Source organism: Vulpes lagopus, chromosome 7 (genome assembly GCF_018345385.1).
Source record: "Vulpes lagopus strain Blue_001 chromosome 7, ASM1834538v1, whole genome shotgun sequence".
Taxonomy (NCBI): domain Eukaryota; kingdom Metazoa; phylum Chordata; class Mammalia; order Carnivora; family Canidae; genus Vulpes; species Vulpes lagopus.
In genome coordinates this window covers 57107153-57119482 of record NC_054830.1, presented here as the reverse complement: position 1 = coordinate 57119482, position 12330 = coordinate 57107153, and the positions used below count along the sequence as shown (strand labels likewise).

Here is a 12330-nt window from a genome sequence, read left to right as displayed (position 1 = left end):
GAGGCTGGGGCCTCCGGGGCCAGGGGCTGCCCACCTGCTGCTGGCCTCCTCCCCTTGGCCCTGCACCAGGCTCTCTTTGCAGGATCCCCCCCCCCCCATCACCTGGTGTGTCCTGGGCCCCCAAGACCTGCTGGCTGGGGTGAAGGGATGAACCTGCTCCCTGGCCTGTCCGTGGGAGGGATAGGTAATGCCTCATGGTGGGGGTAGGTGTGTGGTCTACAGCATTTGCCTGCTGCTATCCCAGGCCCTGGCACCAGGAGTTTGCTGGGGGCACTGACAGCCCTTGTGCCGCAGCTCAGAATGCAGGGGACTCCCTCCCTTAGAGAGGGACAAGGGGAAGGACCCCGGTGTTGGAGAAGTGGATGGAGCCAGAGGGCTGGGGCAGGGTGGGGGTGGCTCTTTCTCTTTGGGTCAGAGCCAGGGGTGAATGGGGGCCTGGGTCTGGTGTAGTCCAGGCAGTGTGTCCCAGGAGGCTGGACACCTCCACTGTGGCCATCTGAGCAGGGGGAGGAACAGTGCTTTCTCAGCAGGTGTCAGGAAGGCACCACAGCAGAGAGGCAGAGCTGGGTCTGGGTCCTAAGGCTTTTCTGTGGTGGAATTGGGGGAGGGAAGGTGGTCATGGCTAGTTGTGGAAGGTTTTAGTGGTCTTCGGGGCAAGGTTTGCAGAGCACAGGTGACAGCTGGAGGCGGGAGGGTAGATACCAGGGTATGCCAGGAGTATCTGTGTGCTCTCCAGGCCCAGCTGCCCCAGGGTGGGCCATCCCCAGGTGGGTGGCCCTTGACTGGACAGCTGTGCCTGGGGGAGTGGCGTCGGCACGTGCACTGCCAGCAGTATGTGTCCTGCCAGCCTGCCAGCAGCCTGGCCCCGTGCCTGCCCTGCACGCCCCTTCTCCCTGGAATGCCTTCCTGGAGGCCTGCTGCATCCCTCCCTCTTTTGGAGCCGACTCTCTGTCCCCAGGTGCAGGTAGTGACTGCCACCCCCCGGGGCCTGGGGTTCCTCTGGCAGGCCCCTGCAAGGCTCAGTTTCCCTCTCTGTGCTGCGTGGGCCCTGCGGCCTGAACCAGCTGGGACCTAGCACTGGTCATTCGTGGGTGAAACAATTTCCACCCCATCCGACTGGCACATGTGAGCACATAGGGGCCCTGTTGGGCCTGGACTGTGGCTACTGGCTGCCCAGCATGGGGCCGGTCCCCCACATCATGTGCACCTACTGGCCTGCTGGCATTACCCCCCCCCTCCCCCCGCCCCACGCTTACCCCGTGTCCTCCAGAAATGTCCTGTCTCCTTGGGGCCTGCCTGTGTGTGCCTAAGGGTTGGGGCTGCCCAGTGGTGGGCAGGTGGTGGACAGATGGATGCATGGTGGATGGACAGATGGATGCATGGTGGATGGACAGCTGGACGTGCGTGCTCCCCACCACAGCTGTTGGGGGCCACCTGTCAGAGTCGGCATGCTGCTGGCCCAGGGGTAGGGTATTCCAGAGTCTGCGTCTGGCCTGCTTCCCCTCTTGCTTTCCCCAAGACCCTGGGAGAAGGCCGCTCTCTGCCTGCCCCCTCCCGTGCCTCAGAACTGGTCTGCCCCCTGGATGTGCCCTTCCCTGTAGTGTTTCCCAGCGCCCTACTGGCTCGTGGGCACCCCAGCCTGTGCCTCGGCCCTCAGCAGAAAGGGGAAGGCAGGTCTGGCCACGGTGAGTGGTCAGATTGAGTACTGTGGGGCCCCTGGTGGTTGGGGAAGGAGAGCCTGGGGCCCTCAAGTGTCCTTGTTCAGCAGACACTTCTTGGGCACCCTGGAATGCAAAGGGCTGAGGTCTAGTCAGGCCTGGCTGTTAGGGCCTTTGGGGCAGACCTGGATATCTGGTTGTGAGGGCAACCCATCAGGGCGTGGTGGATGGGGAGAGGTGCCTGCAGGGAGGGGATGGGGGCCAGAGGCAGGGCCCTGGGGGAAATCAGAGTCCTGATTTGAATCAGCTGAGTTGAGACTGGGTCTGGCGATCAGTCTGGTGCCCTGGCCTGCACTCTGGCTCTGCCCTGCCATCCTGACCTTGTCCCCTGCTTCCTGGCCTTTGTCCAGGCTGGCCTTGCCGGGCCTGGGGGGCGGGTGACTGCTGGGGCTTGAGGATTGCCTTGGGGCCCAGCCCCCCTGGGTCCCCTCATCTTGGCACACCGGCTCTGTCCTTACTCTCAGAACAGCTCTGGCGTGGGGACTGGTATCTGTCGTCACCATTTCACGGGCAGGGAACCTGAGGCAGGGAGCCGGACCCCAGCTTGTTTGCAGAGCTGGGGTCATGTGAGCTGGGGCTTGGGCCCAGGCAGTGCAGGTCCCGCGGCTGTCCCGGTGGCCTCCCCGACCTCTGCCAAGGCTGCTGTGGGCCAGGCCTGCCCGCGGAGGGGCCGACTATGGGCTTCCTGTGAGCGAAGGCTGCGCACCCTGGCTGCCCCCCAGCAGGGCCGGCTGAGTACAGGTTGGGGCGCTGTGGCCCCTGGCCTGGCATCCCTGCGCCCCCACCCCCGGCAGCTCCAGGCCTTGCCTGCGGCCGCCTCCCTCACCTCCCTCCCCAGATGCGGCTCCCGCTCGGTGCTTCCGGGTCTGGTTTGACTTAAGCCGCCGCCTGGCCCTGGCCGGGAGGCAGCTGAGCGGATGTGGGGGGTGCGGGGGGTGGCCTCGGCCTCAGGAATGCGGCCCTCCCTCTCCGCCGCAGGCCCAGGGACACAGCGCCCCACCCTGGCCGCCCGCCAGCCAGACCTGCCCGCCCGGCGCTGGCCGCGAGGAGGGGCGCTGGCCCGGGCGCCGCCCCCAGCGGGTAGCCGTGCGCTGGCCACTGGCTCCCAGCCCGGAGGGGCGAGGGGTGGGCCCGCTGAGCGCGCTACCTCGTGCCCAGGGAGCGTGCTGGCTGGCGGGCTGGGAGACGCCGCCCCACGAGTCCCATCTCTGGAAAGCCCCCTGGGTCTCTCTGTTAATTAAATACGTTTGTTTGGTGAAAGCAACTAAAAATACTTGCAGCCTCGCGAGCTGCAGAGAAGAGCTGGCTAATTAACGCCCGCTTTGTTTGGGATCTGGAGTATATTCCTGTGCCGCTGAGACCCTGCCCTCCCGTCTGCTTGTGGGGGTGGGTGGACCCCTCTCCGGGACCTTGGCCTGGCCCCTTCCCCCCGTGGTGTGTCCCTGCCCTGGAGTCTCCCGGTTTCACGTCTCAGCCATGCTGGACATCTCAAGTTCTCCAAAGGCCCCGTCGCCTCCTCCTTCCGTCCCATCCCTGCACAAACATCCCTTGCTCTGAGACATCCAGCCTGGCCCCCAGAAGAGGTGGGCCACCTGCCAGCAGCTCCCACAGCCTGTGTGCTGGTCTTGGCTATACAGCGGGTGATGGGTGGTGGCTCATGCTTGTCCCCGTGGCTCTGTCAACTGGTGAAGGGGGGCTGGATCAGGACCTGCCTACCGGCCACAGTTCTGTCCTACTCATCCTCCTTGGGGTGGGCGGAAGCCTCAGCCTGGTTCTGGGCAGGGCTTGGGGGTCCACCAGCGGAGGGGTCCAGACCCCTGCCCTCAGGGCTGGGGCAGAAAGGCATTGGCACAGCCCCAATTAGGCCCTCGCTGCCGCAGATCCTGGTGGACCTGGCGAACCCTGGTGGCCGGCCGGCCCTGGCTTACGAGAGTGTGGTGGCCCAAGAGAACAGCCCCATCCTGCGCGACCTGGTCCTCAGCCCCGACCGCCAGTACCTCTATGCTATGACGGAGAAGCAGGTGGGTGACCCGCTGCAGGACACTTGGGGCAGGTTGTGGGGGGTCATCAGGGAGTCAGGCCTGGCCGTTGCTGCCCACTGCGTCCATACCAGCTCCAGATTTTCCCCAGTCAGGCTTGGAATTCCCGCCCCCTCTCTGAATAATTGCGTGTCCACAGGAACAGATACTTGAATAAATTTTATGAGAGCATTGATGTCATTTGCGGGCTGAGCCTGTACCTCTAGGGTGCTGAGTCCTCGGGCTGAGGCCCTGCATGGCACTGGCCTCATCTGCCCAGTGGGGGCTTCAGGCGGCCGTGTCTGTGGGGCTGGTGCCTGGCCTGGTCCTCCCTCATCAGGCCATCCATTTGTGTTCTCCTCGTCCAGCCTGCTCGGAGCCAGCCTTGGCCTTTCCCAGCCTGGCGACCCCGTGATAGCCAAGGGGTAGGCGGGGGGGGCAGGTCAGCATGGGTTTGGTAAGGCCAGGCCCCCGTTCCTGGCCAGCCCTCGCTTCTCCTCTGCCTCTCTCTCAGCCATCAGGGTATTCTAGCCCACTGAGGACCTCAGGGCCAAGCAGGCAAGGTGAGGGGGAGCAGAGCCCAGCCTGACTGTGCTCAGGGTTGGGGTTGATAAGCCCATGCTCCCTTGGGGAACTCTGAGTCCAGACAGATGGGACAGTGACTGTGGCTGGAGCTGTGAGTTCTCCTCTGGTTAGTTCACCTGCACTGACTTGCCGGCTTCCTGGCCACTGCCTCCCAGGAGAGAGGCCTGGCCTGTTTGGCCTTACTTAGCCAAGTCAGGGTCACAGGACCAGCCTCTGAACAGGCCATGCTAGAGAAAGGCCTGAGATGGAGGCTCCCTTCATGTATGGGAACAGGGCTGGGTTCAGGGGACATGCTGTGGTGGTAAGGAGGTGAGGCTGGAGGAGTCTCTGGGGTGGGCCTTGCAGGGGCCTGATGCAAAGGTCCCCATCCTGCTAGGTGACTCGTGTGCCTGTGGAGAGCTGCGTGCAATATACGTCATGCGAGCTGTGCCTGGGGTCACGGGACCCCCATTGTGGCTGGTGTGTCCTGCACAGCATGTGAGTCTGGACGGGGTGTTGGGGTGGGCTGGAGGGCCCTGACACCCCTGCCTGGCAGCCTCTGACCTGGGGGAACCCAGGTGGCTACACCGTACATCTTGGGCAGTCACGGCTCCCGTTTGAAAGCGTCTCTGGGTCTCACCTGTGTAAGGTTCCCTGTATTTGGGAGTTTCCCGTGACTGGCTAAGTGATCGCAAGCCCCCCTTTGCCCCAGTAAGGATGGGTACAGGGTAAAGCTGGTGGGCTTCCCCTAAGCGCATGATGACAAGCCTGCTGAGCAGGAGCTGGTGGGCTTGGGGTGCCCCCCTGGCTGCCTCACCCATGCCCAGCCATAGCACCTGCTACCCACAGCTGCTCACGGCAAGACGCCTGCGAGCGGGCAGATGAGCCCCAGCGCTTCGCCTCGGACCTGCTGCAGTGCGTGCAGCTGATGGTACAGCCTCGCAACGTTTCAGTCACTATGTCTCAGGTTCCGGTGAGCTAGGCTGCTCTGGTAGGGGGTGGGGGATGGGGGTGGCAGGAGTGGGGGACGGGTCCCTGCTCACAGAGGCCTTCTGCTCTGGGGGCCCCAGCTCGTGCTGCAGGCCTGGAACGTGCCTGACCTTTCGGCTGGTGTCAACTGCTCCTTTGAGGACTTCACCGAGTCTGAGAGCATCCTGGAGGACGGTCGGATCCACTGCCGCTCACCTTCCGCTCGGGAGGTGGCACCCATCACACGAGGCCAGGGTGAGTGTCCCCATGGGCCAGGGCAGCACCTGGAGCCATCCTGTTGGGGTCAGCGAATGGGCATCACATGTTGACTGTAGAGTGGCAGGGGAAGGAGCAGGTGTCCAGGGGCAGGGACCGCAGGTGCTGGCCCAGTGTGCTCAGAGGCCCACAGGGTCTACAGGGCATGGATGCAGCGAGGGGCTGTGTAGGTGGTGGTGGAGAAGGTCCTTGGCGAGGCTTGTCCCTGTTCTGGGCTGGCTGTCCTGGGTTCAGTGGCCCTGGGGGGCCCTGGTGACTCAGGCCTGCGCTGCTTCTGTAGGTGACCAGCGGGTGGTCAAGCTTTACCTAAAGTCTAAGGAGACGGGCAAGAAGTTCGCGTCCGTGGACTTCGTCTTCTACAACTGCAGTGTCCACCAGTCGTGAGTGTCCTGGTTCTCCTGCACCAACACTCCCAGCAGGCCAGGGGGGTGCTGTGAGGCCAGGTGGTCAGGGTGGGAGGCAAGGCCGTGCAAGAGCCACTCACCCAGTGGAAGGCCAGCAGGGGCCTGGCTTCCCGGGGCAGTTGGAGGGTAGCCTGAGGCTGGGGCGGTCAGAGGGGGCAGGGGAGGTTCCTGATTCAAAAGAAGAGAGTCTCACCAGCCTCCTGCAAGCTGCTGGGGCACGGGGAGTGGCCTGTAGGCCCCAGAGTGAGACGGAGCATGAGGGAAGCTGCGGGAGATGGCCAAGCCATGGGAAGGGACGGGCCGCTTGACACAGGTACCTGCTGCTTTGGGACAGGTAGAGGGGTCCAGGTCCTCTCTGGTTGTGGTCGATAGCATCCGCTGGGGCAGGGAGACCTGGAGGGGACCCACCTGGAAGGCCAAGGAGGGGTGCAGGGTGGCGAGGAGCCCCACACAGGCAGAATGGTTCAGCCACAGAGCTGGAGGCACCTGATTTTCCCCTGTGCCTTCACTTGTTGATTTGTAGACCGACTCCATCCTGGGTCAGGGTGCCCACTGAGGACCTGAGTGTCGACGTTACTGGGCTTCACCTCTCTGCTCCAGGCGCACTGGTGTTTGGGGATCAGGGGCAGCACTTGAGAGCTGAAGGCTTGAGGGTCTCTGGAGAAGCAGGGTGGCCTGCAGGTTGGAGGTCTTAGAGAGAAGTCAGAAGGGTTTTCTCCAGGGGAAGTGGGTGCCACGGGGGCTGCAGAGAGGAGGAGGTACCAGCCGTAGGAGATTGCACAGCCAGAGCATGGCAAGGGCCCTATGCGGGCCCTGGGGATGTGTGGGAGTGAACCAGACAGGTGTCTGCCACGTGGAGCTTGCATTCTGGTCAGGGACGCAGACTTCTACAACAGCTCCAGCTCTGCGGGATCGCCTCCTAAACTTAAACCTAAGTTAGTTGAGATTAGAACTTAGTGTACAGATGTGCGGTTCCATACCTGCACTAATGCGTTTCCTGGTGCTAATTGTCACATGGAGCTCGGTGTGGCCAGCGGTCACCTCAGTGGACGGCACGGGCTTTAGATATCTGTTGTCGGGAGGTTGTATCAGCAGATGGTGAGGGGGATTGGGAGGTGTTCAGAGTCTGGGGAAAAGCAGCAAGGAAGAAGGGAAGCACGGGCAGGCCTCTCTGAGCAGGCGGAGGAGCCACCTGAGCAAAGGCCCTGAGGCAGCTCTGTGATCTGCTGCAGGAGTAGCAGGGTCCCGTGTGGCCACTGGGTGGAGGCACAGGTCGTCTCAGTTTCACCACCCTGCCCTCTCCCTGCAGCTGCCTGTCCTGTGTCAATGGCTCCTTCCCCTGCCACTGGTGCAAGTACCGTCACGTGTGCACGCACAATGCCGCCGACTGCGCCTTTCTGGAGGGCCGTGTCAATGTGTCTGAGGTAAGGCCATCCTGGAGAGCTCAGGGTTTCAGAGGCACAGCAGAACTCCGCAGCTCCCATGGGTGGCTGGATGCTGACCTCAGGGCCCCGTGTGTGAGGACGTTCTCCGAGGCCAGCCAGTAGTGTTTGTTTGTGGTCACTGGATCTGCTCTCTGACCTCAGGGAAGGCCTCAGACTGGGGCCTCTAGATGGGGCTGCAAAAGGATGCCCTAGGGATGATACAGGGAGGGGACTGTCCACCCACTGTGACGCCTGCAGCATGAGGTATCTGGCTGGGCTGGCATGCAAGTCCCGGTGCCCAGAATCCGTGTGGATGAGGGAACCCATCAGACTGACTGGCAGGGTGGCTGGTTGGTTCTGGGAGTCAGTAGAGGCCCTGTGTAGTAATTGATAGTAATTAGGTAGTAATTATTTTGGAGCCTGGGTGAGGCGCTGACTTTATGAACAGCCAGGCTACTTTTCCTAGAACCGGAGGCTCTCAGAACCAGAACAGGCTGGCCTGAGCACCTGCCAGGCAGGGGGTGGAGCTGCCGGGCTCCCTGGGTGCAGCCCGAGGGCACAGAGCCGAGCCTGGAAGCCAGGGCCCACCCTTCTGCAGCAGACAGAGGCCTGTTGGTTGGACAGGGCAGGGGGGTGTGAGTCCTGCTGACTCTGGGGCCTGGGGCGGCTGGCAGAGGCCATGCAGCCTGCTTCAGGCCATTCCTCACAGAGCCTCTCCTGATCGACCTCCACTGTCACCGTCCAGACCTCATGGGATGAGGTAGCCATCCGGCAGGCCCAGAGTAGGCAGGGACCTTGGGCATTGTGGGGCGGATTCTGAGCAGGTGCTGTGAGAAGCAAGGTGGGGGGTGGGCAACGGGCTTTCCTGCCATACTGGAATGTGGCCCACGTGAGGATCTGGGCAAAGGTGTCGTGAGGACAGGCAGGGGCCGTGGGGCAGCAGGATGTTGGGAGTGACGCTGAGGTCAGGGACCTTGGGGAGTGCCACTGCGGGCTTCGGTGGAACAGCATAGACTGCTGCGGAGTTTGTCTGACAAGGGCTGGACGGGGGGTGGTCCTGGGATCCAGGGACGTTGCTGGGGAGGAGTCCCTCCTGTACCCCACAGATAGGCCCTCTTGAGCTGTCATCCCAGGTTTTTTTTTTTTTTTTTAAAGATATTTATTTATTTATTCATGAGAGACAGAGAGAGAGAGAGAAGCAGAGGCACAGGCAGAGGGAGAAGCAGGCTCCATGCAGGCAGCCTGATGTGGGTCTCGATCCTGAGACTCCAGGGTCACGCCCTGGGCCGAAAGCAGGTGCTAAACCGCTGAGCTACCCAGGGATCCCCTGTCATCCCAGGTTTTATGGGGACTTCCTAAGCGTGACAGGCCCAAACTTGGCCAGGCCCATTGCTCAGGAGGCCTTGAGCTCCACTGTCGATTCCTTTTTCCCATCCCTGGTTCTGGTGTGGATTGTGTGGGGCGGCCCCCTCACTCCAGCCTGATGTGGGCACAGAGGTTCCAGCTCCAGAGAGAGAGCGGGGCCTCCTGGGCGGCAGAGGTGGTGTCTGTAGAGGGAGGTGTGAGGCTGGGGGGCAGTGGGAGCCAGGGGTGCTGGGGGTCCCCAGGGGCAGCTGGGAGCTGGCCAGGGCAGCTCTGGTATAGGCGTGGGCCCCTGAACCTGGGCATGGCGGCCCTGCGTACCTGTCCTCATCACCCGCCTCTCCCCCCGGTGGGGGCGTCCCTGCCGACCCAGCAGCTCGTGGTCACCTGCCGGGCTGCACCGAGCCCTCCTGGAGCCCAGGCTCCCTCCTCAGGCCCCCACCAGCTCCATAGAGTGGGGCCGGCCCACCTGGGGAGCTGTCCTGGGGCCTGGGGATTACAGCCTGTTTTCAGCATCTCTATTTAAAGCCCAGCTCGGCATCGTTCCTGTGGGGCCTTGTGTCACGGCTGCTGCAGGCTGTGCTGCAAGGGAGCTGGGCCATTGCATCAGACCCCCGTTGCTGAGATGCTGGCCCTGGGGGCCCGGGCTGTTTTCTTGCCCAGCTCTGGCTATTTTTACATGCTCCTCGGGCCCCCAGCTGAGAGCTCGCAGCCCCACCTCCCGCCTGCTCAGCTACTTCTGCCCCAAGGGCCTTTTCAGCTGTGGGCCAGATGGGGCCCCCTCGGTGGCTGAATGACAGGCTGCTGGAGTACCGCGAGGGCGCTCGGGTGCACAGGGGAGAGGGCCACCAGTATGCAGCCAGGGCCTGGCAAGTGCAGGACCCAGGCCTCCCGTTTCCAGCCTGGCCAGCTCTTCCCTGGGTTGGCCTATGTGTAAAACGGGCATGGTGGTACTTGCAGGCTCTGTGCAGAGACGGGTCTGGGCTGAGGTAGGGCGTGCCATGCTCGTGGCACCCAGCCCTTCAGCTCAAGCCTTGTCGCCCCCAGGACTGTCCGCAGATCCTGCCCTCTACCCAGATCTATGTGCCAGTGGGCGTGGTGAAGCCCATCACCCTGGCTGCTCGCAACTTGCCACAGCCCCAGTCCGGCCAGCGTGGCTACGAGTGCCTCTTCCACATCCCGGGAAGCCCAGCACGTGTCACTGCCCTGCGCTTCAACAGCTCCAGCCTGCAGTGCCAGAACTCCTCGGTGAGGCAGGGGTTGCTGCCAGGAGCCCCGAGCACCTGACTGAGCCTATCACCCTCACAGCCTTAGGGTCTGCTTTCTGCTCTCAGCACAGAGAAAGTGGGCTGGGGAGGCACCCTCAGGCGTGCTTGGGGGTGCGGGAGAGGGGATGCGCCAAGAGCCAGCCAAGCGTCCGGTGGGAACACATCTCAGACGTGGGAGAGGGTGACTTAGAAGGGGTGGGATGTGCCCACGTGGTTGTGTGGGGGGGTCCTGTGATAAGGCTGCCAGGCTGTGCCATCCTCAGCCCATACTTCTAGGAGGGCCGTGGTGCCTAAGCACTCAGCCGTTTCTGTGCACTCTGTGGCCCGACTCAGAAACTGTTCGCAGTGGCCAGTGCAGTGACCGGTAGCTGGCAGTGTCGCCCCAGGGCCAGGAAGCAGCCACACGTGGAGTCTGGAGTCTTGATAGGGTAACAGTTCAGAAGCCTTTAGTCAAGTCCAGTGAGTTTAGTGACGGTGCTCGTCGTAGACCCAGTTTCTTTCTTGGTGGTGGGGGGTTGGTGGGTGGCTGGTGTCTGGTTTGTGGCCCTAAGACTGGACCCGACCTCTGCCCTGTCTGGCTCCATGATGGCTGGTGAGCCTGGATTCTCGTCATTCAAGAAGAGTGTCATTGGGGAATCCCCGGGGAGTGGCCTCTGGTTGGAGGCTGGTGGTGGTGGCTCCTTGGCCAGCACATAATGTGTCCGGCAGGATGATGGACTGGGGGTCACAGCAACCTCCTGGGGGTGGGTTGGTCACGTGGCCAGGCCCTTCCTACCTGGCCTGTGCTTCCCATCCTCTGTCCTCACTCTGTCATACCTTCCACTGGCTTTTTTCTGACCCATGGCCCGGCTACTTCCACCCTCTCTGGCCGGCTGGCTGTGTCTCTACTGCCCTGTTTTCTGCCATCCCCAAGCCTCTGTCCCTCCATCTCGCACCCCCGCTGCCCCCCAGCCCACATTTGTCTTTCCTGTGACTACACTGAAAGGGAAGAGGGAGTACCAGGGAATTTGATAGGATCCAATTAAATTCCTGTAGATAAAATAGTGATGAATTACTCTGGGATGGAGTGGAGGTCTTCAGCTGCAGAAAGTGGGACACAGCTGGGCATGCTGGGCCTGGGCTCCCCGGGGGAGGGGTATTGTCCCGAGCCCAGCCCAGCCTGGGGGGCTGCGGGGTAGAGCCTTCCCTGCTGCTGCTTTCTGCCGGCCTGTGCCCAGGGTGCAGGGCGGTCCTGGGGTAGGGATTATGGAACCGATTCCGCAAACACAGCAGGTTTATAGAGGGTCTCTGAGAGATAGCCAGGGGGGCCAGCTGGAAAGTTCTGGTACCCTGATGGGGTGGACTCCAGGGGACGCGGGGGTTACCCTGGAGCACGCACCTCATGTGCCTCTTGGCTGGAGGGTGGGGATTCTGGCCACCAGGAGGGACACCCTGTGTGTGTTTGGAGACTGGTAGGTGGAGGCAGAACTGGGTGTGACAGCCCAGCCATCTCTGCTGGCGGTGGGTGGGCGGGTGGGCGGGCGGCTCTGGGATTTCCAGCTCCAGGTTGGAAATGCCATTTGGTCCTGCCAAACCCACTCCTGTGGGCCAGTTCCAGGGTAGCCGGGAGGGTCGGGCAGGCCCTGAGATCCTAGAGTCCAGGCTGTGCGTGTGACCTGCCTACCCACCTGCCCATGGCCCACAGTATTCCTACGAGGGCAATGATGTCAGCGACCTGCCTGTGAACCTGTCAGTGGTGTGGAACGGCAACTTCGTCATTGACAACCCTCAGAACATCCAGGGTGAGCAGGATGGGATACCTGGGGGTGGGGGGTGCCGAGGGCACACCGAGCTGACCGTGTCCCTCCCCGCAGCCCACCTGTACAAGTGCCCAGCCCTGAGGGAGAGCTGCGGCCTCTGCCTCAAGGCCGACCCACGCTTCGAGTGCGGCTGGTGTGTGGCCGAGCGCCGCTGCTCCCTGCGCCCCCACTGCCCCGCCGACTCGCCCGCTGCCTGGATGCACGCCCGCCATGGCAGCAGCCGCTGCACCGACCCCAAGATCCTTAAGGTGGGCAGCCCTCCCGGCGCGCCCCCAGCAGGGTGCTGACCCCAGGCCGCGCCCACACCCTGCCCTGCCCGGCCCATGGCAGCCTGCGCCTGGGTCCCAGCCTCGGCCTCTCTGCTGCAGCTGTTCCCTGAGACGGGCCCGCGGCAGGGAGGCACGCGGCTCACCATCACCGGTGAGAACCTGGGCCTGCGCTTCGAAGATGTGCGGCTGGGTGTGCGTGTGGGCAAGGTGCTGTGCAGCCCCGTGGAGAACGAGTACATCAGTGCCGAGCAGTGAGTGT

General features: G+C 63.0%; 1 protein-coding gene across 4 annotated transcripts in view; it reads left to right on the top strand.

Moving 5' to 3' along the window:
• Positions 1-12330, top strand: part of PLXNA1 (plexin A1) — a 48803-nt gene that overhangs the window by 16193 nt on the left and 20280 nt on the right. For all 4 annotated transcript variants that reach the window (XM_041761476.1, XM_041761473.1, XM_041761475.1 and 1 more), the window contains exons 4-13: positions 3599-3739; positions 4698-4798; positions 5150-5273; positions 5371-5524; positions 5826-5925; positions 7259-7373; positions 9783-9983; positions 11688-11784; positions 11857-12050; positions 12171-12322. In XM_041761476.1, coding sequence (XP_041617410.1) covers positions 3599-3739; positions 4698-4798; positions 5150-5273; positions 5371-5524; positions 5826-5925; positions 7259-7373; positions 9783-9983; positions 11688-11784; positions 11857-12050; positions 12171-12322 — 1379 coding nt within the window. The remainder of the gene's footprint in view (positions 1-3598; positions 3740-4697; positions 4799-5149; positions 5274-5370; positions 5525-5825; positions 5926-7258; positions 7374-9782; positions 9984-11687; positions 11785-11856; positions 12051-12170; positions 12323-12330) is intronic.